Source organism: Nylanderia fulva, unplaced genomic scaffold (assembly GCF_048542155.1).
Source record: "Nylanderia fulva isolate GAGA-0341 unplaced genomic scaffold, ASM4854215v1 Scaffold22, whole genome shotgun sequence".
Lineage (NCBI taxonomy): Eukaryota > Metazoa > Arthropoda > Insecta > Hymenoptera > Formicidae > Nylanderia > Nylanderia fulva.
Window position 1 is genome coordinate 2,011,083 of NW_028190285.1, and position 24,763 is coordinate 2,035,845.

Genomic DNA, 24,763 nt, shown 5'->3' on the forward strand with positions numbered 1-24,763 from the left:
AACGCGTTTTCTAGAGAACGCGATGGAATTCAGGATTACCGTCAAGAACCGCCAGGTTCTCTCTTGAATCTTTTCGAAGGAGCACACTTCTCATGCTAACAATAAGTCTCGATTTTTCAACCTATCGGCTATCGCACTTCACCGAGTTCCAAGTTCAGAATTAGCATCAATCTTATCAATAGTCGGATTTTCGAATGATTTGACTTAAATCGAACTCTTTATAAATTTATTATCAATCGTAATCTTATCTTATCCTATGTACATGTACATAACATTTTATCGCGAGACAAAGTCGCGATATAAAAACACCGTCGAGGCAAACAAATAGAAACAAATCCGTTTGTTGATTTTCTTTAAGGCGAAAGCTCGTATATAAGTATACGAGGGAGGGTTTTGCCGCGCTTTTCGCGTTGTACATTTTTATTCTTCGGTTTTAGGATCGAGGGCGTAAAAGTCAGCGGGTGAAATTCTTCGCGCGATATAAAGATTCTCTCTCGGGGAAGAAATGTGCTCTCGCACGTGGCAAATATCAAACTTATCTGGAGATGTTTGAACACAGCACGCGGGGGAAGTTTGTGCGCGCGGCTTCGCAAATCTGGTGAAATTCAAATACTACGTTTTGATTACCCATAAAGTTCCTCGTCCCGTCACCGCGTTCCTTCCTTCTCGCGCTCGCGCGCGTAAAATTCGCTGCAGCAGTTTCGCTCCGAAATCGCTTTCGGCGAATTCAGTGAAGGATGTTACTACCGATGTAGACAGAGTCTAAAATTTGTACAAATCTCCATTTTATCTCGCGCGCTATCATCTACGTTACATACACATAACGTGCACGTTGTTTTCTACGTGCGGCTTTAATTCTGTGGCGAAACTCTATTTTCCGAAAGCGCGCGCGGGAAGTTAACTACGCAAATCGAGAACCTGCAAAGTATTATCTCGCTCTCGCGGAGGATCTGTTATCATGAGATGAGAAATGCTAATAAATGCCAGGCTCGACGCCCAAGTGCGGTGCTGGTAGTAGGCTGGTTCGCACAGAGTAAACTACGTTTCGACGAAAGTTTGGTCAGAACCGACAGGACCTGACGGTGCGACGACGAATTTTCTTTTCCTTCCTTCTGTAATTTATATCTAGGATAAAACGCCCTATCCCGTCTCACGAAACATTATTTTTACGGCCTAACTCGGCTTAGAGAGTCCCTCGATTCAATCGCATTCTCTTCTCTCACGCGTTTCTCCTCTGTGTAAAATCTATAAATATAAAACTTTACGAGAAAACTATAAAGACGAGGTCGAGTGTGTGTGTGTGTGAGGAAGAATTTACTTTCCTCGCGATAAAGAAACACCTCGACTAAGTCGCGTACGCGCGTCATTATTAAACAAGAATTTCTGAAAACTTTTCCGCGCGCGTACGTATTGCTATACGATCGTTTAATTAAAAAGAGATTCGCGGCAAGGGGAACATGTGCGGCTTTGGAGTCCAACGATACTCCCGAGGGATTACGGTATCATACGCGACGCAACTTGGCAAGCGTGTCTGTCAAAACGCTTTTTTTCCCCACTTTTGTCCCCACGGCCCGGCCACGGATTGCAATTGCCGCGCGACAGCAATACTTCCATTCCGCCACTTCATACTCGTCATCTGTTCCCGCACTTTCATTGTGTATTGCCCACGTTTCGATTATATCCCTAGATGGGAAACTCTCGTATCGAAAAAAGTTTGCCGCATATGGTACCATTATTCGACAAACAAAAATTACATTTTTGTAGAAAATCATTGCAGCGTTATCCGCGCCCAATTATAGTTAAACTCTTAATTTATACACGCTGGCTTAAAGGCGTTTATTTACCAACATTAATATATATAACAGAGAAAAGTATAGAATCGAAAGGATCTGAATAGCTCAGTTGGAAGAGCAGTCGCCCGGCAAGCGAAAGGTCTCGGGTTCGATTCCCGATTCTGCGACTTTCGGATCTATATTTTTCTCTCGCACTTTATTTCTTTAGGGGGAATAGGGGATACATGGAATTAAAAATCTCTTGTAGAGATTATTCCAATTTTATATCTTGGCCGTGTCCAAGTAAAAATTTGGTGCCTTGTGCACAGGTATTTAATTCTAACGAAAAAATTTAGTTTCGTTTAGAATAACGCACTGTCATCCGCGATTTGGCTCTTATTGCCTATCTTATATATGTTAAATTTATATTTATATATTACAGAGCCTAGTTAAACTCTTAATTTATACACGCTGGCTTAAAGGCGTTTATTTACCAACATTAATATATATAACAGAGAAAAGTATAGAATCGAAAGGATCTGAATAGCTCAGTTGGAAGAGCAGTCGCCCGGCAAGCGAAAGGTCTCGGGTTCGATTCCCGATTCTGCATAAAAAGATTACTTTTAAATTGTTAGATTTATTATTAAATAATAATTATATTATTATATAAAACCTGGTTAATGCGAGTTTTATCAAAGTTAGAACAAGCTTCCGCCGCGAGAGATGTTTGCTCCAAAAAACTACTTTCATTCGAAAAAAAAAATAAGTTTAACAATTTTCCAGCGGGATAAAATAGAAATTATGATATCAGATTATAATGTAGCATTTCTGTGGAAATGTCGAAAATGTCGTCTTAGGTTATGCTAATATTTTAACACGTTGTTAACATCACACAATGCAAAGAAACGTGATAGGTGTAAAGATACGTTGGCATACCGATATCGAGCAAAGAATTCGGTTTGCCGCAAGTCACGTCACATCGCGTGTACTCTTTAATAGATCTATTGTGCGCCTTATTCGCAGGATCACATCTTACAGAAGTTTACTGCCCGCTATAACTTGCGCGTTATATCTCGCCTTATCCTGCAGCGTCGCACGTAATTAGAGCGAATAAAACGAATTTTTACGATCATACATTGGAACTCGTACCAAGATAACTGCATTTAATAAATAAGAGCACTGGTGTAATACGAATACGAATATTTCATTGTATAAATAATTTATACAAAACCCATTTATTAATTCGAATCAATTCTGAAAAATATATTAGCTTTATGCAGCTATATTATTTTTCCCTCCCGCAAAAAGACATGAAAAATGGTTAATAAAATTGTAAAATTGTAACTCATCAGGAGAATTAATTGTCTATATTATTTTCCAGACATTTTATCAATGGTTAAATAAAAAAGAAATATATATAAATATTAAATAAATATAAAATATATAAATTCGAATTAAAATACTATCTTGAGACATTTATTATGGATAAAATAGTATTGGAAAATAATTATATTACCATCTGAGAGAGAGAGAGAGAGAGATTATAACTAACAATAAAATTTTCGAAATATTCAATTCTTCAATGCTTTATAGATAGACAGCTATATCAATATATTCTTTATGCTAAATTATATTTGTTATCTTTGTATTATTTTGTCATTAAATACGTTTTTTTCGACATTAATAGTTAAATATCTAATAAACCAATATAGGGATTATCGGAAAATGTTTAATTCAAAATACAAATAGGTCGCATGTGTTCCAATCGATAAAATTGGTGTAACAATGAGGCTTTATATTTCATGATACATTATATTATCAAAATTAAATGACAAATTACAGATAGAAAATATGTTGAACTCGCGCGTCTAATCGTCGTTATGAGAAAATCGTTTGTACAAAAAACGCTGAAAATGAATCGATTATACGCTTTAATCGCGAGATCGCTTTGAGAGATTGTGCCGACGCGCGAGATTCACGACGGAGATTTTCTTAATCGGGAATTACTGGATAAGGCGTAACTAATAGTAAGTCCACGACAGGTTGTCGATAACGACGGCCACCGATGCTTGGCGAAGGACTTAGCGTTAATTAGCGATCGAGCCACTCTTTTGCGCGATGGTACTTTGTGATAAAAATGCGCGTTTCTTTTTACAAAAAAAACATAAGATGAAACGCGCCGATACCGAAAACGAAGTTGAAAACCTCGCTGATCGACACGATTTTAACGTTATACCGTTATCGTTGCAATTTTATGTTTAACATTGTATTCGCTAATAAGAAATATCGATCGCTTTTCTACACCGTCGTGTAGAAAATGTGATATACAACTTATCAACTTATGCAATCTCTCTATCTTATGAGAGAAGAATAGACTTCCTACCGCGACAAAAGTTAATTACGAGCTGACTGAGCACGCCAATTATGAAATAACTCCGAACCACGAAGGTTAACACAGTTCTGCAAATGATAGGGAAACAGTGGGAAATGCGGAGGAATCACGACATAATTATAGATTTTAAAGGGGTAGAGCGTATTACAGGGGCCCGCCGCGAGCTTCCGCATCATAAATAATACAACTACTATCGTTGTTCGGCGTCACAAGTGAGCCAAGCTTTTATGTTACACCGTAGTTGAGAATGGCCCTTGCGGTAATTACGGAGTTACAGGCCATTATAACGACAGGGAGAGGAAAGGGAGGAAGAGGGAGAAATGCAAGGGAGGGCAACACAGCGATGACGATAATAAATAGTACGAACACACGGAGCATGGAGCGAGCATCACCTTCCTACGCTCGCAAAATTAGATACATATTCCACACATTTGTACGGTATGCTCCACATTTTGCGTAATTAATACAACGAGTTCGAATAAAGTTAGTACGGATATATCGTGCACAACGAATGTCGTCGTCGTTTCGCGAAAACGAAAATCTCGTGTCCAAAAGAATCGGAATTTTATATATACACACTAACACACACTAACACACACTAACACACACTAACACACACACACACACACACACACATATATAGATGTGTATACAGCTGTATTTGTGTATATATACAATACATACATATATGTTTGTACATATATAATCCGCGAGACTTTATTATCAATGCTATATCGTTTTTCGATGCGTTTGAATTTGCGCGTAGGGATTCATGTGCCGCGGGCTTCATGCCGCAATCGTCCATATCCGATAAGCACATATACGCGCGAAAACGTACTATTGAATGTTTACGAAAAAGTTTTGTTGACCACGTGATGCGATCGTAATCTAATAAAATCAAATAACCCGCACAATAGATGAACAATTCAAACATTACGCATAAATACAACTCTACTTCCGAGTAATAAACTGTAGCTAATATACGAATGAAATATTCAACTGCAATTGTATCGAACAAAGACTGATATATACTACATTTAAATTCGTCAGATACGGAAAACAAAAATATAGAAGAAAGTAATTTTATAAATCTATTATATTATATGTATATGTAATCTATATAATCGTTAATTATATGTGCCAATTAGTGATAAAATTAAGAACTGAAAAAGGCAACGCAAAATAATATAAAATAAAATAAAATAAATTATAAAATTGTATCTCAATTTGTGTAACAACATTTTCGCAAATTGATCAAAGAATATTATGGCCTTAATTTGCAATTTTAAAGTTGGGAAGCAATAAGCTACGCAAATGAGTCATAAAGATAAAGATTTTAATTAAACGATAATCCTGAACATAAAATATGTCGACCAAGGTAACTGATGTATAATAAATCGCGCGAGATATATTATTTCAGAGAAAATAATCTTTAGAAGATCTTCAGAATTTCGCGTGCGATTATATATTAATTACATTTTATCACTCAAATATTCACAATAGTAAAAACTACAATTTCTAGGTAGAAACATGCATGTTATAAGTTGCTTTCCATTTACACCAAAACTCAAATAAATCTCACTTCTGTCTTTCTTCAACATCCATGTTAAAGAAAGACAAAAGTGATATTTATTTGAGTTTTGATGTAAATGGAAAGCAACTACAAATGCAATTATGTGAAATGAATTATGATACACGTTAATATTTTTAAAGATATATATGTTTACACTTAACAAGAAATGTTAATGAAAACTCTCATTCCATTCGGACATGTATATAATTAATTACCCGTCTAAAGAGATAATTAAATTTGAATCATTACAGCGAAAGAAATAAATTGAATTTGTACTTTTGGCTAGAACAGAATGAAAACAAAGTATCGTAACGCGCTCTAATTTCTTTAGTTGATTGACCTAGTATCTGAAAAAGTACCGAACCCATCGAATGTGCCATGGCGTTCCGTTGCTTGAATCGTTTACGCGGGTAACGTACCGTGATACAGAATAGACGGTATTTGTCGACGTTCTGGAATAATGGATACGTTCGCGTATTTACGTAGAATCCCCCGTGAATTTGTACTCAACTGGCACACATACGAGATAACACATAAATGCCAATAGAAATTCAAGGATTTCAGAACTACCTCAAGCGTAATTCGGTTATATGCTTCAAAATATGCGGTCGCCACGTGTAGAGCGAGCTCTGAAAGTAATGTAGAACCTCACTATAATCAAATTCCTCAGAAATATCTGATAACGCAGTAACGCGAATCATATTAAATGCTGGAATAAACTTTACTTGCAGTGAACTACAATGAGAACTCTTAATCTGCGTATTTTACTCTAAATGGCTCGGAGTTAAAACACAGTTCGACTCATATATTTGTACATATGGTACAATATATAATGTAAGATTATATAATAATATCATCAATTGATGAAAATTCTAATATAAAGACGATTCTTCAGAATGAAGACTTGATTACGTCGCCAGAAATAATTGATATTGATCGAGGAACTATTAATAAACGATCCGAGCATATATCTTGTAATAAGAAATTAATGAGCAATAGAACTAAATAAGATTATTGAGTGTCGGATATTTCATGTCACATAGAACGAAGTGGAAAATGTCTATCGTTTTAATCGTTAATTGATATAATATGTTATATACGGAACACATCCTCTCTTTCGCGATCGGAGCATCGAGTACGTCATGTCATTCGCACACGACTATTTCGTTGCGGTCGATCCATTTCGCGCATCCGACCTCTAAAACTTGTGCCATCGTATTATCCGGTTACCATTTCTTCGCCTCTCTAACTCGCACCGACGCGACGTCTCGGTATTGTCGGGTTTTGCGGGCGTATTTCCGGGACCGGTTCTTCCCTCATCGAGCCACGACACCGATCGCGCGTCTCCTGCCTATTTCTCTCGTGTGTGGCAAGGATGGCGGCGCGCCTAATCGTCCTCGAGAAATTCAATTTCGACGACGCCGATGGCCGGCCTAACTCCAAAGACGCATCGGTATCCAGGCCAAAGACCTAACCTACCGCAGCCCTCTCTCGCGCGTACTTTGCTTCGACCGAAACTGCGAGCGAGGCCACGACGACGGCGATCGATATACTCGCGTTCCGAGAAGCTCTCCTTCCTCGCGAGTTCAAGAATCTCAAAACTTTCATCAACATCGATTTTCCACGATCGCGATAACGCGTCAAGCCAGTCGTCACGATTCCAACCCGAGCATGTACGACATCCGCGTGCACCTGTGAGGATTAAAATTGCACTTCTTTATAATTATGCTCGTTGCAAATTGAACGTGTCACATTCGGAAAAGAATATACAGATTTTCAGCCCTGCAAAGCATATAATATCCGGGGGGGAAAAAAGTAAGTATACCTTTATATTTGTAATTTAATCGCAAATCATATATAAATTCTGATTTTTTCGACAGAATTTTTTGTCAGTACATTTCAAGGCTTGAAATAAAAGCTTGAAGTTAATTATAAAAAATAGAATTTTGAGGTAAATATTACACATGATTTATATACGGCTTTGTATATTTTCAATCATTAACTTTAGTATATTTTTGGTATGTATGTTAAATGTTCTTCCCTTTGAATCAAAAATTTATTCCATTTTATGCCATGTGTATTTTACATCGTGCGAATGCGATTATAATCGGAGTATTTGCATGAGAGAATACTATTTGGTATATATGATTTATTTAATTATATGATAAAAAATATCGCGAGATCTATAATGGGCTATAATTAGGAAATTACGTGTATAAAATCAAGTTAGAGGTCTAACGATGAAATTTATTTTGTATTTTGCCCTTGACTCTATTTCAAGTTTTCATTGATTTTTAATTGATTTTAAAGTAATTCCGACCATATAACTAGCCGGACAATGCGATAATAACATTTGATAAGATCGACGGCGAGGGCAATTTCGCTAGCAGACAGAGCTCGCGATAGATACAAGTTGAAGCGATGCGTAAATTAGAGGCTTCACGTAAGGCGCGAAGGCGGCGTCTTATAGGCAGGCGCTAACCGAACTGGCAAAGTATACGAAAGCGTATTTTGCATTTTCAATGAAGCCATCAGGTGCAACGCCGCCGGCCGCGAGTGAAAACAACGACAGCGGAACAAATTATTCTAACGCACGCCATGTCTGCGCTTAGAGACGGAGTAGAGACACGCAGTATGGTCGTGAAAATTGCGGGGAACTACGATACACGCAATCAATGTACACGCGGCCGAATTATACATCTAACGAAATGGACGAAAATTTAATGCGGCAATATTTATCTTTTTGTCACTATCTCTCTGTCTCTCTGCGGTCCGCGCAAACTCTCTCGTTACCGAAATACAACATTTATTCACCGTGCGGGATTGCGGCTAATTGCGAAATTAGTTTCGGATTTTCATACTGGTACTCTACCATCGTCCAGAGTTTGTTCCAACGACCCAAAAGCCCAATTCATGACAAAATAAATTTATTCCGCCGCGGCGGGTACATATTCCGTTCATCTAATTTCTGTCACTGACGAATTCCATTAACCGCTTTGAAACATTTAGAACGACCGAGTTCTCGGACCAAGGATCTTCCGGACGGAAACTCGATACCCGTTGATTTCTATGGCCGATGAGGGAGCGTCTATATACCTCAAGCCCCCGGATCCGTGATCGACTTCGGTTTCCGTGCAGCCGTGCTCTTAACCAGCTAGCGAGACAGGCGGTTACGCGACAGTAAATTCTTGCGTGGTACGAGAATACGTAATTGGCCGACACACGGAATAGGACGGCATTCCTATACTCAAGGAAGAGAAAGAGAGAGAGAGAGAGAGAGAGAGAGAGAGAGAGGAGTGTATTATAGAAATATGGAAGGTGAATTCTCGCACACCGACAGGAGCTCTAACATGCTGGACCGTAGCAAATGTAGCCGTTAATTGCAATTCCAATTTACACGAAAGTCGGATGTAGGGATACGCCGCGTTTATGTAGGAGCGTGTAACGCGCTCGCGATTCTCCGTGTGCAGGATGCGCAAACACACACACACACACACACGTGTGTTACTACTTATGTACATGTGTGTACGTCGCATACCTCTTAGATCTAATTCGCAGGGCGCGGTAGCACTATCTCTCTACCAAGCCACGACCTTTCTTCCGCGCTCGCACGCTTCATTTATCCCGCTTCCGCCGCAATTGCACGAGCGTTACATTCGGCACGATGTGCGCGATATTCCGCCCGTGTAAGTGTTCATTAAGGCCGACGGTATTCGACGGTGGAAACGTTAACGCGACGTGTGCGACGACGGGAGATTTATACCAAGTCGGAAGGACGTTAGGGTCCCGATATGATGCTGGTGCCGCATATAGTTAGCCCGGGCGCGCGGTTTCCGCGTGCGTTTCCCGACGCGTTTGACACGTATTAATTAACGATCTATCCGGGTTCCGCGTTGATTCATAATTAATCTATTCGATGATAACGTAGCATTTAATATTCGCATACGTCGCGCGCGCATGAAAAATGTGAATTGCATCGCAACGAGAGCGCATCGCCTCGCCTCGTGTGGCGCGTCGCGTCGAATCATCGAGCGAAAATCATCATCAATCCGCGTGTCGCGCACTTTCTACCCTGTCGAACACGATGACACGTTGTACACGAATCGATCAATCAGGAATGTCGGCGATCACGCGCGACACCGCTAGTTAATACCACTCGCGTCGCGTTACGGTATCCCTTTTCTCTAGCACGGATACACCGGGTTTATACTTGGAACGCCGACTTCCTTACCGTAATAAGTCCGAACAGCACCACGATGGCTAAGCACCACGTACGGCGAGGAGATACAAATTGAAAAATGTGAACTCGACCCTCGGACACGGAAGCTTGAGAGAGAGAGAAAGAGCGCGTCGTCTCGTACAAGTAACATCCACTTTTACCCCGGCTCTTCTTTACGCGTTCCGCCAGTTTTCCCGGAGAAAACAGAAAGAGAGGGTATTGTAAAATTCTTCGAACGACCATTTGCACTGATTTAAAATACTACAGCTGTGTCACGGAGATCAATCTATTTTCTTGCCGCGTCTCTCTCATTAACGATGCGCAAATTAAAATCCTTCTTTTTCTCTCACCGTCTTTTCCTGCATCAATATTAATTTCTGAATATATCGTACAAACAATATACGTCGAGAGTTAATTTCATGCTAAATGGTGTTAATAAAAACGAAGTATATGTATGTGCGTCTATTATATTCTCCTTACTTTTATATTGGGTGCGGATTTAATTCCAGAGATAATAAAATCTTTTATTATCGTATTCTCTCTTGCGCGCGCGTATATACTTCAAAAAAATTTATATGTTCATAATATTTGTAGAATTTAAAAAATTAATATAATACTGGTAGAAAAAAAATATATTAATATGAACATATGAATAAAATTATTTTAAAAAAGGTAATATTAACATATTAAACGGGGTTAGCAATATGTAAATATGATAACGGCATAAACTTTATGAGTAATATTCACAGATATATGGCAGATTGATGGGACAGATTAATGATTAAATATAGCAATATTATTTAGATATACGCGATAATGACATAAAGTTTATATGAATATTATCCATGTCAGATTGATAGGAGGATGATACATCGATGTCATACCATGTTATTTCAACAACTCGAATTAAACGCAAAAGAGCGGGACTATTCCCGCCGGAGATTAAAACACATATCGCATAATATTCTATTTTTTGCCCAACTTGCGATACGTTCATATTCGCGAATTATCATTAAAAGCGCGCGTACATTAAGAATTCAGACCATCTATCTCTCTGCGTATTTGCGTTAGCGCGAAAAGTCCATCGCGAACGTTAATTAACGTTTTCGCAATTTTCTCCCCGCTACGAGTTTACACCGGTCAACCCGAAGCCTCGCACAATCGAACTTTTGTAACGAGGCTTTCGGTTTTGTGCTAACATTGCTTTGTCGGTCGGGGGTAGCGCGATCTATTTTTTTTTTTTTTTTTTTTCATTTGTTTGCAACTTTACCGCTACGTATTATTACTCGCATACACAATTTCAAATATGCACCGTGTTGATGCACTCCTACGCGGCGAAAACGATCAATATAACATTTATAGCCTGTACAGCGACCCGAGTCAATGGCAGCGTTTCTCCCGCGCGACTATATTTACGAGCGGCGATCGAAAGGTTAAAGTAATTTCGATGTCATGTCTCGTGCGCGGCGTTGAATAGTCGGGACACTGTTTACCGGAAGTCTCTATAGCCCCTCTCTCTCAACAACTTCTTGCGCAAAGTCGCTATTTTCTTTACAGTCTAGAAACGAGTTATATCCCATCTCGATACTTTTATTCCTCTTACGATCTCGTATATCTTTGTATACTCTATTTTTAAACAAAGAAAGAACGCAAGAACGTAAACTATATATTTCGCATCGGAGATTCAAACAACAGCGGAGAGTGTGCGATGTGTGTATCGCCGAAAAATCTGGAAAAATCTTGAAAAACCCGAGAACACAAGTGTATACTCACCATAAAGTCCTCCCGCCGTGGTAACCTTGAAGACGACCCATATGAGATAAGCATAGATTATCCGACCTCGCATCCACGCATCCATGATGCCCATAGCTTTTATCGATGCGCCCTTTCGAGACCACTTCGACCCTAATCTAACTCGATCGACGTTGATTAGAACCAGCTCACGCACCCTCGATCCGCGCACTCTAACTTCTCGCCCACCCTTCCAGCTCCCGTCGTATCGTTTCAGGTCGCCTAAATGCGAGTGTCACCGTATCGACGAATCCGTACCGACTTCCGATAGTCGAGCCCGATCCGAAACGGATATCCCACGACGCACATATCTCCCTCCGCCGAGATCTTTTTCTCTCTCTCTCTCTCTCTTCCTCCACTTTCCGCTACTCGAGGGTAGGAATTCAGTCCGTTTAAACGGCAGGCCGCGGTCCACACGGCGCGAACTTTACTGTACCGTGACAGGGCGCGATACCGCGTGTATACAGGAAGTTTCGTTACACTTGCGATCGGACGTGTAACGACAAGCGTCGGGGGCACGAGACCACGCGGGCACGCGATCTCCACCACTCGTATGTGTATATGTATGCATATATTTGCACACCCTGCTTGAGAGAAATGAACAGGCTCGCGTTTATAACAAAACCCCCGACGAGGAGGAGGAGTTACGAACAAGCGCGATACGACAAACCCGACACTTTTCACATTCACTGGATTTGTTTGTATACGTTGTACACAGGGGTACGCGCTCCGATTTAATTAGTTTTCATTGTCAGTATATAAGAGCGTTCCTTGGATTCCTACATATATAATAAAGAGAGAGAGAGAGAGCGATCCGATAATTTATTTTCATTTCTTGGAGACGACTCGATGCCTCGATGGCAGTGAGAGTTCCTTTGAGGAACGAGGTGAATCCGATCGACGGGTTTACTACACCCTGGTGGTACACGTACGGATGATAGCCGCAATATTGCACGGGATTCGTAACCTAATGTAACGACTGGCGATTGGACGTGCGCCATTGACGTCGCCGCGACCGTTCGTGCGACGCATGATCGTCTCAATTATTATAAATGAATTGCAAGTGCGTGCGTGCGCGCGAAGAAAGAGATAGAGAGCGCGGGTAGATCGAGGAGAGACCGGAATCCTCAAGCACGTCGTTCCGTCTCGTGTAATCGCGCGAAAGAATCAGCCCTCGGCCAGGCGAATTCCTCGGTATCGTTCAACGGCGCGGAACTAACTGCCGAACTTTCAACGAACGTTATACGTTCGAAGGCATCGCTCATAGATAGAATCTTGCCGCGGTCCATCGCGATGCGTTCGGGGAATCTTCGCGAACCAACACACTGGCAATTTTCCGGACAAGTTGCCCCGAAATCCCCCCCATCATCCCCCAAGTTCGATCCAACTTGGAAAACCAAACACCACCGAAACTTCTCTTCTTATTCCACCCGTCTCCCGTCTTCGCGGAATATTCTCTCGAAATTTGCGCGCCGGTGACCGTCCTCCTTCTTCAGTGAGATTCACGACATTTTCTTCAAGACGACGTTTCCGTTCTTTCCGGTTCCCTCCTTTTCCCCGCTGAACTCACAGAACTCCAGCTCGAGCCTTGCGGATAATATCTTTCCGCCTTAGAGTCTCATTTTTTCGCTTTGTTCGAGACTGAAAAAGTCGGCGAATTCCGAATCCGCTGTTGCGTGACGGATCTCTCGCTGCAAAATCTGCTGCAGGATCAATGCGAAAGCTTTTGATCCGACATCGACTTTTTTCTACATGACTGCCGAATCTCGATATTCCATCGCTTCAGAGCGGTCCAGAGCTGCCTAGCCATCTTAAAAACTCCACCGGAATCTCCCTCTCTCTCTTTTTTTCCGCGTTGAGTCCAAGTTCTCTCGTTTCTTTCTGTGCCGATCTATAGTTCCGGCGAAACGTTTACGATCGTTCATCGATCGTACGTACACCTGGCTACGTCCATCATCGTAATCGCGCCGCGACGAACAGAGGATCGCTGACCGATCGCGCGCGAACACACCGGCCCTTTTTTTTTTTTTTTTTCCAGACGATACCCACTATGCTACCTTTCGGGTTCGGCGCATTCGATTAAACTCGATCGCGGACGACTCGAGTCTCGACGATTTCACGATCCCGGCATTTTCAACACACGTGCGCGCAATCACGACGGGCACTGTAAAAAATAATGATATGTTGGAACCTAGTAGCCGGGGAGGTGAAGAAAACGCTCGCGAGATAAGAAGGTGAACACAGGAACTACGGCGAGGTGAGTAAGAAGAAGATGTGAAAGAGAGAAAAAAGACGGAAGAGAAGACAGAGAGAAGACGAACGGGAGACCTCTGCGATGCACACGTCCAGGGCTGGTCGTCGAACCGGTTTTCTTCTAAAGATCTCGCAACCGGCCAATTGGAAATACCACTGACAACGAGTCCGGTTCGTTTTACGATCTCGCCGATCTGGCCGAGCGCGACCGGGGTTTCGGATAAAACATCGGCCGCCGTGGTTGAATCGAATCGGGGGATCCGATCCAATGATCGCGACAATTGTGGAACAACCTGCTGCCAATCGGAATTAGCTAATGCGCCGCGGGAGAGTAGATATTTTCAGGGATATAGGAATCTCGAAGGACGAGAACGCGCGCCGACAATGTTCTCGCAATGAACGAGAATGTTGCAAATTCCTTCGCCGCTCGAAGTCGTTAGACTTTAGGAGAGAGAACTTTGCGGATTTTAATAGATGATCAAAGAGTGTATAGAGGGGGAGATATATATCTTTCGCAAGCTAGTCTCTCTCTCTCGCTTGACTTTGTAATTTGAAAAGTCGAAATTGATGGAAAATACGCTTTCTATATGCGATCGCAATTGTAATTATGAATGAACAGGAAAAGAGTCGGACGTATACCTCGGTACAGAGTAGTCAAAAACTCATGTAAAATGCAAAAGAGCTGTTACTCGACTTCTTTATACTTGTTTTCAGAATGTACCTATAATCTAATTTTGTTCCCGCGCGTTCGCTGGTTCAACGAAACTGCCACTCTCACTGTCGGCTGCGCGATTTTCGATTCGATGAGAGATCCATCCATGGATTTCGTCTATTTATTTTTACCTTTATCCCGTTTTGCCAAAAAACGTATAAAACGTGCGCGCGTGAAAAAATATTGAATCGCGACCAGCTGCGATTAACGATTATGCAACATAAACAGTGATACGTATATTATTGATGTCGCATACACAATAGCGAGTATATATCGCGGGCTTATTAATAAATACGGCTCGCAGAGAGAACAGTTAATAATTTACGGCGCCGGGATACGGGAAAATAATAAAATGACCAAAAAAATCAATTACATATCCGCTGAATTTTTTTCATCCTCAGGGATGCGTTTCCGGTCCGGTAAAATGTATTAATTGGCCGTGTACGAATTTTTTTGCGTAAATCGATACGAGAATTAAATTTCGTCGGCGAGAGCTCGAAATGTTACATTTCAAGTTATAATCGACGTATATAGAGAGACTCGCGACAATTTCTCTTCTTACGCAATTGCGAGATAGAGAGGAACGATGCAGAGTATGCAACAAGAACGGTAATCCAACTAACTTTTAAGCGACACTCCGCTCTTTTACTCCAAATGGGATCCAAGCAATTACGCTCCGAGAGAGGACTCCTTAACGAAAGGGGATACGCGGGAAACGCATAGAAAACTATTGAAATACACAAACGTCGATTATGCAATGGGACTGTTTAAGCGGGTTCGCACTCGACCTACATCGATCAAGATCAAGAGAGGGGATTGACCCGGTTCGACTCGACCATCAATGAACGTATATCGCCAACATGAAATTGCCTTCATCTTCGATCGTACCTTTTACTCTCAGCCAGCCATTGGGAGCGTGTCGAAGCGTGAGTAGAAACGGGGGTAAAATCATGGGGAAATGAAAAATGCAAGCTTGAAATCTGTCGGGACAAAATACATATATATATATTGGCGCTACTCCGTTCCAAACAACAATCGTATATATGTTAACAATTTTTCGCGCCCGGGAAAAACGACACACTCGACGTCCCCGATCGTGATCACGGTGATAAGAAGCGTCTTATCATGGCGTCATGTGTCTCCGAGATTTTTCTCCCGAAAGATCATTCCTCCCGTTGTTTTAATTCCTCTCTCTCTCAATCTCTCGATTTCTCTCCTCGCGATCCTCGTCGCACTGCGCGTGGATGTACCCTTAAAAAAAAAAAACTGGACCCGCCAAATCGGACGCGCGAATATCGGTATACAGGTAAATATACGAGAATAATACGGAGGACGCCGCGACGTTGCGCGTCCCGCAGAATCACGATCCGCACTGGTACGCCATCGAGCGTTAGAGAAACTTCAGCAACCCTTCGACCATCCCGGCCTCCCACCACGCTCTCTCGCTCGGGCCGACCGTATACACGTGCGGCGGACGCGTCTGTGTGCCCGCGCGTATACATGTGCCCGTATGTATACGCGCGGCAGAAGACCCACACCAGTATTCGACGTCATTCCGGCCACGGTTCTCCAGCGCGGCGGACTTGGCGCGCGCGCGCGCACACAGGGGTTGGAATCGAGGAGGGTGTACGATCGGGTGCGCGAGCGCACAGGGGGTTGGCTCCCTTCTCTTCGCGTCTCCTACCACCATCGCACACATCGACACCAGACCGCGCCGACCATCCCTCTTACGCGCGCCTTTCCCCTCTATCTTTCCTTTTTTTTTTTTTTTTTTTCCTCTTCTATCGGAAAGAGAAACCTGTGTGCCACATGACAATTTCGGATGAAAACATCGTCGAGAGGCTACTAGACCCCTTTCGAGGATTCGGCAAGCAAACGGAGGACTGGCCACCGTTGGTAACAAGCGCGCAAACATACCCAGGTTGAAAAGACGACTCTAAACGACGTCGCTTACCGAGCAGTTGAAATCGTGAGACGGGAAAAAAGAGTTCCTTTGGTCACCACCGACTATGGTTCCTATCTATACCGATGAGAATGAAATAAACGCGAGGAACGACAATGATAAATTGATAATGACGGAGGGGGTTCCTCTCGACACGTATCCTCCTCCGCGTTGGAGGTCGAGAATTACGCGAGCAAGACTTTACATCCGAATGGAATAACAAGCGCAATAACGATAATAATAAATCAAACTTATCGCGCGACAAAGGCGAAGAATTTGTTAACTAGAGATACAAAAAGAGGGAAAGAGACAGAGAGATGCACGGGTGGGGGAGAAGAAACGTAGGGGAATAAATCGTTCTCTCGTGGAACGTAGCAGCGGGCTGGCTAACCGGTTACGATACGGGAAGCGCGGGATGCGCTTCGTGGTCGCGCATGCTGCCGTATACCCGGCGAATAAAACGAGAATAATTCGAGCGCTATTGGATAACGTATCGCGACGCCGGGCTTGGAGAACGCGTATATACCCGCGCTCAACCTAGCGCGAGCCATAGCTGGAAATTGGAACCCCGCCTCGTCTAGGGGACTCGGAGCGAGGTTAGGCTAGGCCATCTAATCCAATGTTTTACAGGTTTACTGATTGCGGTGGAGCACTGGTACGACGCGACCTCCGAGAGGAAGAGAGAGAGAGAGAATTGGACCAATCCTTTTCAATCCCTCTTTGCCCTCTTCCCTTCCCCCGTTTTCATTCACCCGATCCTGTCATTCTGGTGGCATTCCCTTCCTCACACATCGACGACCCAACTCCCACTCGCGTCCTCTCTTCGCGCTCTGTCTCGTGCCGCGCTGTCCTAATTCTTCGACAAATAAACGCATCATTGGGCAACCGTAGATTTACCAATCAGAGTGATACCTGGCTCCGTACAGGACAGCGGAAACCGTGCGGAAGCCCGCACGGCGATTCGGAATAGCAATGAAAACAGACCTTTAAATCTGCCCGTATCTCGCTCGACGTTTCTCTGTCTCTACGTCCCGCCGTGATTTCCGATCACGGACCTTTTCTGGTCGGTCAGCGTTTCCCCCATTAGCGACTTCACCTATGTACGCTTTACTCCGAATCTCTTTTTTTTTTTTTTTTTCAATTAACTCATTAACATAGAGACACATACAACTAACGCGTCATTGATTTTAATTTACTTTGCTTAAGGAACGAACTCTCGATGTCGAAGAACACTTTAATGCGGTAAGTTTTTTTAGAAAATTACTACAAGAGTACTAAATGATGAATTATAAAAAGAGCCAATAAATAATTGAACGGGATATTATTGAAATTTTCAACCGTATCACGTAACGTTTTGACATTTTACCTCGTGTAATATATATTTTCCTCGTCCACGATCTATAATAGAAATGTACAGAAATAACGTTTTATACGTTGAAATACGTTTCGTCATTTTCAAAAGCTCATTTGTATTGTATCGTCGCACCTGCTGTTAATTCCGCGAAATTTCTAATCCAAGTAGGGCAATTACTTTTAATCGATTTCCATTCCCTTTTCCTCTCTCGCATCGAATTATCGCGAGACTTCCTTCCATCAAACGCGCCGTTGCGTTCATGGAACATCTCGCATCAAAGATTATTAACGAACGCTATCGATGAAAGGGACGCGCTTCGTTAAATCTGTCGTGTTCATTAAACCGATCGCGCGAAAGATACGTGCGAGAGTTTATAATAAAACTCTCTTCCCGGCAGAGAGAGAGAGAAAGAGAAGCGAAAGGACCTTCGTATAGGATAAGTGGCGGAATCTCGTTTCTATAAATTGAAAGTATATCGATAAAAGTAGGACAATGCGAGAACGCGAAAAGGAGAAAGCGATAATGGCTGCTTCTTGCATCGCGTTGAACGCTGCGTTAAGTTCACAGGTAGACGGGTGGCGGATAGGTGGAATGGATAGATGGATAGATGGATGAATGGATGGTCTGGACGAACAGTCTGAACGGACGGACGTACGGATGGACGAACGGATGGACGAATGTCCTTGCGCTATCGATTACAAGGATAGCTTACGCGACAGACAAGGAGAGAACGGTAAAGTGATGCAGACAAATGGTAATGTCATTACTTTTATCTCGACAGTTGCGAGAAGCACCTCGTCTACAATAAAAAGACGAAAGTAACGACGAGCAGACGTAGAAAAATGCGTAAAACTAACGTAACCGATATCTTTCCATCCCTAACATCAAGAGGAGGCTTCATTGTAATAATTCATTGTATTAAATTTTTATCAATTTTTCCCATTGCATTTTTTTTAGCGATGAGCGTACTTATTTAAAGAAAGAACAAAAATTAATGCTCTTATGAGATTTTTCTAAAAAAAAGTTTGATTTGTATGTGTAACGAGTATTTATTTATTTCGAGTAATTTAAAATAGCTTTTGCAACAAAACATGTATGTATTAATACTATGCTCATTTTGAAAGAAGAAGAACTAGAGTTGTATATCATTTTGATGTCTCGCGGTTTCTACTGATATGCAAAAATGATAGATCCCAGTGCGGCGGTTTACCCAAAGGGCAAAGAATAATATGCGGTCGGAATATATTATGAGCCGCGAAAAAAGCGTAAAGCAAATCCTAAAAGACTTCATTGAATAAGCTGAAAGAACTTCTAAAGAGAGAATATAATTTCAAGGGATTATTTTCATAAATAATATATAAAAATATTCATGTGTATGTGCCATTACTATTTCAATATATCGGCATTGCTAATAAAATCTCTCTCTCTCTCTCAATGATAAATTTATGTATTCAGAATTGACAATTATAGAAATGGACATCTATAATCTAGTTCTGTCATTTTATTTTAATCGTGTGCAAAGTGTGCGCTAAATTGTATCAAATTTCGTTAAATGACTTTGAAATCGTTAATTCAATTGGACGAGAAATAGCAATATTTATGAAAGCGATCATGGCTCGCTTCTCGGCGTGGTAAAAAAAAATTTTATCGTCGAAAGTCCAATTTGAGAATCGCCCCACGGGTGGAGCGGGCAAAAAATGATCCGCGCGGATTCTGAAAGTTCAATTTTACGGGACGGCGAGAGAGTTTGTAACGGCAAATATGCGTCGACCTTTTTATTTCGATCCTATGGGACTTCGATTCCCGCGCGATGTTGAATATTTATGAGATTTTATTAACTACGTTTCAAACATCGCGCTTTCGCCGGGAACACCCCTTTATCTTCTTAGATCTCTCCTTCCGTTCGCCAACCCTTCATCGTTCGGCGCGACGCGAAGAATTCTCTTTCGCGAAATTAAATTTCACCCGATCGTATTGTTCCCGCTTAGATTACGTGACGTTTCGTTGCCTCGCCAGACGTTGTTAAGCGTTACGAGCGAGGAATACCATGGTCTTTTTTCACTGTGTTAACAAGTTTCCATATGATTACGACACACTATATATTCGCGATATAACTCGTACGAACGATCATTTAACTCCAAAGTCCAACTGACATTTTGTCACTTGGCGACAAAGCGTCTGTAGCGAACTCAACGACATATAATTATTATTTTATTTTTTGCAATTAATATTATTATTATTAATCCTTTTGACTGTATTATCTATCGATATTATCACAGTGATATACTTAAAGTATTTTAAACTTATCAAAATACCGAACGAATAAATATAAAATCATATATAGTTCAAAATATGGTATTCGATGCTCAGAAAATTAAATAATAATATCTCTTTTTACGAAACTCTCGCGAAATCATTATTTGAATCTTCTTATATATTCCCCGTTTCATATTTTCCGTTAATATAATTTTTTATAAAAGAGAACCGTCTGAAAGGATTAATAATAATATAATTATAAGATGATAGACACGATAGAGGATGATGTAATTTTGTCGCAACAACATAGACGACATATTTTCAACGGGGAATAACTTTCCGTTTCAAAAATCCGTTCAGAGAAGCTCGTAAGGTTTCGTCAGTAGTACCTCATCCGATATCCTTCCTTTTCCGGGATCGGGTCGAGCTGCGGCGTACACGAGAAAATTTTTCCCACGGCGCGAGGAAAACTTTCGCGGAGTTATTCACGCGCGCATATTAGTGCACATTCATCCTTCGAAATAGCGCTAACCTCCGACCTGCGAACAATTTATCGGAGGGCAAAGCTCACGGCGTTACTATCCTATGCGAAAGCCTGTGGGTTACTTATTTGCACGTTTCCGCAGTTTACATAGCTTCAGAGAGCCCCTTGGCCGACCTTCCTCCCCATTCTCTCGTTCATTCGTACGAGCGAAGCTCTACGAGCGAATGAATTGGCAATACGAATCCGGCCCCAACCGTTCTTGTTAGGTTTCGATGCATCGGTGCATCGGTAATTGCCCGTCTATTTGTTGCGCCAAGATGGTACGACGTTATTGATGCGGCGAAATCGTTCGCAAGCCCTCGCAAATAATTATACTGATCACCATACATCTCTTTCGTAAATTAAGCTTACGAATAATCGATAGATAAATAAAGGTATATAATAAATTGCGGTAGAGTAACTCGCGCGCGCTCGAGAATGTCTATGGCAAAAGCGTGCTTTGTCATCGCCAGCGATTTAAAATATTGCGTTTTTCATGTTGATTTTAAAGTTGCGTGTATTAACGTGGCATCTGCCGCGCAAAACACGATGATGAAAAAAAAAACTGTTCGTTGCTTTCGTGCTTGGGTGCAAGTATCCGTGTTTTGTGATGTCCGATCCCGCGAATTGCGCATTTTATTTTGCGCGCGAATAAATTGTTTGCTCGAGGATACGCTGAGTTGTTGCTATCGGTGCAAAAAGGAAACGCGTGTAACAAAATAACAACTCGACATTTTATATTTTGCTCGCTCATTAACGGATGCGTGATCAACGAACTGAAATTTTACGAAGAGTTTGGTGAAAAAAAAAAAAAAAAAAAATATATATATATATATATATATATATATATATATATATATATATGCCTCTTTGCAAAACGAATGCCGTGCAATATAATTGATATCGCAATTAAATATCGATATCGTAGGAGTACAAACTGAACGAATCGATAAATGAATTCGTTGCCCTGCCAATCAACGAACGAACATATTATGACTTTCTCGTTAACGATAAGGGATGAAACGATCTCTCGCTAATGAGCAAATAAATTTAACCTCTTGTACGTTTAAACTTTTTTCGCGTTGATCGATATATTTTAAAAATAGTTTTGCATTCGTGACGTAATTCCTATATCGATTGTTCACTTTCAATCCCATCTTTAATTCATAAAGACTGCAGTTTTTAGAAAATTATAGCTGTTATAAATTCATACGGTACCATTTGCTATTTGTGAACGAAATCTCGCATATATACGTAGATTTAAACATACAAAAAATACAAAATACAATATGACTGAAATAATTATTTGATTAGATTTATTAGCTTTATAACAACTTTAACTTTTTTTAAATATTATTATGATTAGAAACCTTTATATTTTATATAATAATTTGCATTTATTCTCTCACAAAATTATTGACATAAAAATTAATTTAAAACGATATATGGTAAAACTGGTTTTCGGTTAGATAGCACGTTGTGGTAAAAGGGGGTTTATAAATTGGTTTCACGTTCGCGAGGGGAACGTAATCCGGACCAAGTACACGGGCGACGATCGTCTTAGCACGTGCTTCCGGTCGGGAGCAGATCTGAGGATCCCAGCATCCTCCGCAACGCTCGCGTCATGGGGATTTTAGAAGATCGCTACACGGACCGATGCGGTTAATTTTATAAATAATTTATAGACGCCCAATGTGAGCACGTGTACGCGGCGCTTCCCATTATACGGAGGCATTAATAAACCGCTGCTCTTCCGGACATATTATTAACATCGGGCTTTTTAATACAACATATAAATAAATGATGATGTAAACGTGTCATTAACCGAGTGTAGTCTTTTCAATATTCATGTAGTCGGCTAAATACGATTACCATATCCAATTAGATGATACAAATCGTATACTCCGTATTAATTATTAGTAGAGGTATGTCCATTCTGTTCACGATAATTTACGTTATCTATTATTCATAAGTCGTATAATTATCTCGCCATCCGTTACCGATTAGATTAAGAAAACCAATATGCGATACACAGGCAGCAATAGAACAAAAGATAGATAAAAGGTAGAAGAAACATGTACATCAATATCAGCGTTTCAAAATGATATTTTATCATAATGAGAATGTGTGCGTAAAACTGGGATCTTATTTCGTGTAAACTTATAAATAATTAAAATTTTTTGACTTTATTTTCCATAATTCCAGAGCTCTTGATAGCTTAAACAAATAGCCATTTCTGGCCATTAAACAACGAAAATGCCTCAGAACAAACTGACAATGAGACGCCAATGTCACGTAGCGTCTCATTTTGTCCTACAGCATTTTCCTTAAGTAATTATCAGGATTGAAAAGATTTATAGTTCTATATGAATTTTCTGAGAAGAGTTCTGCCTTTTAAAAGCAAAAATTATTAATTAAGCTTTAAATTATTAATTATTAATTAAGACAGCCGGAATCCTATGTAATATTTGATGTCGAGATGTCGAAGTGAGACACCAGTTGATTTTCTGAATAGTATAGTTCTGAACATGTACATTGCTTTTCTATAAAGAGTCTGATAATTAAAAGAATAAAACATTTTTTAAATATTTATTTTGTCCGAAAATGCATATTTTCGAGCCTAAGCTAAGACGCCAATCAATTTTCGAGAATTCTGCTTATTTTAAAGCACAATTCTCTATAATTTTTGGCATGACATTGCTAGTACATTCCTATTGTATGTACCTTTCCAGAGAATTCTGATAATTGAAACAATTAAAAATTTTTTTAAATAATATTTTTGTCCGAAATTGGCGTACATACGAATATAGAGGTGAGACGCTATATCAGTAGAGACATTCCTTTTTCGAACAAAATAATTATTAAAAAAACTTTTAATTGTTTTAATTATCAAAACTCTCTGGAAAGCCAATGTACATGCCCAGAATTAAACGAGATTAAGCAAAACTCAAAAATAAATTGACTTCTCATCTCGATATCTATAGATATATAAGGATGCCCGGTTGTCTCTATTTCAGCTTAATTAATATTTTTAATTTCAGTTAAATTAATATTAATATTTTTTAAAAGGTAGGAGCATTCTTCTCATGTATAAATCTTTTCAATCCTGATAATTATTATCAGGATAATCAAAACTATAAATAAGGAAAGTGCCGTAGAACAAAGTCAGACATTGCGTAAGGTTGGCGTCTCAGTTTGTACTAAAAGGCATTTTCGTTACTTTAATAACCAGAACTATTTATTGAAACTATCAAGAACTTTAAAACTATTAAAAATAAAGATAAAACTCTTAATTATTTATGAATTTCCATGAAATGAGACGTCGCTTCACGCACACGTTTCAATTCAATAATATAAATTTATAATTGGGAGGTAATTTAATATAAGACCAGAGACCGAAAACCAAAGACTATAGACCACAGACCATAGACGATACAACGTAGACTATAAACCAAAGATCACGAACCGTCAGAAGACTATAGATTATAAATTATAGACCAGAAGTCAGAGACTATAGACAATAAACGAAAGACCAGAGATCGTATAGACCAGAAACCATATCATGAACAATTTAACAAATTTAACAAATTTAACAAAATTAAAAATTGATATATATCAAAATTTATAGAGTAAAGGAAATTTGAACTTTAACCTAGAGTATATTCTTTTAATTACATAATTTGTAATGTGATGTTTTTTATTGAATAGGTATGGTATATAATATTAAGATGCAAGAGCATGTTAAAATCCACGAATTGAATTTTTATACATATATATAACGTGAAAAAATTTGATTTTTTATATTTTAATATTTTATAGTATAAAACTATGTAAAGAATCACACAATTTGATTTAAAATAATTTAAAAAATGATTTATTAATGATATTAAATTTCCAGTGATTAATAGTTGTTATTATATAAAATAATATATAAAATAAAAAAAACGAGAATAAAATATTTTCCGAGAAATTAAAT

General features: G+C 40.1%; 1 protein-coding gene across 4 annotated transcripts in view; it reads right to left on the minus strand.

The window, feature by feature from the left end:
• LOC114932676 (Protein tyrosine phosphatase 99A) overlaps nucleotides 1-24,763 on the minus strand; it is a 277,310-nt gene that overhangs the window by 251,074 nt on the left and 1,473 nt on the right. For 3 of the 4 annotated variants that reach the window (XM_029304991.2, XM_029304993.2, XM_029304990.2), the window contains exons 1-2: nucleotides 15,601-16,060; nucleotides 11,730-13,911 (exon numbers count right to left, since the gene is read on the minus strand). The exons of the other annotated variant lie outside the window; for it this stretch is intronic. In XM_029304991.2, coding sequence (XP_029160824.1) covers nucleotides 11,730-11,823 — 94 coding nt within the window. In that variant the 5' untranslated portion in view covers nucleotides 11,824-13,911; nucleotides 15,601-16,060. Of the gene's footprint in view, nucleotides 1-11,729; nucleotides 13,912-15,600; nucleotides 16,061-24,763 lie in introns of those variants that run through there. 4 annotated transcript variants of the gene reach the window in all.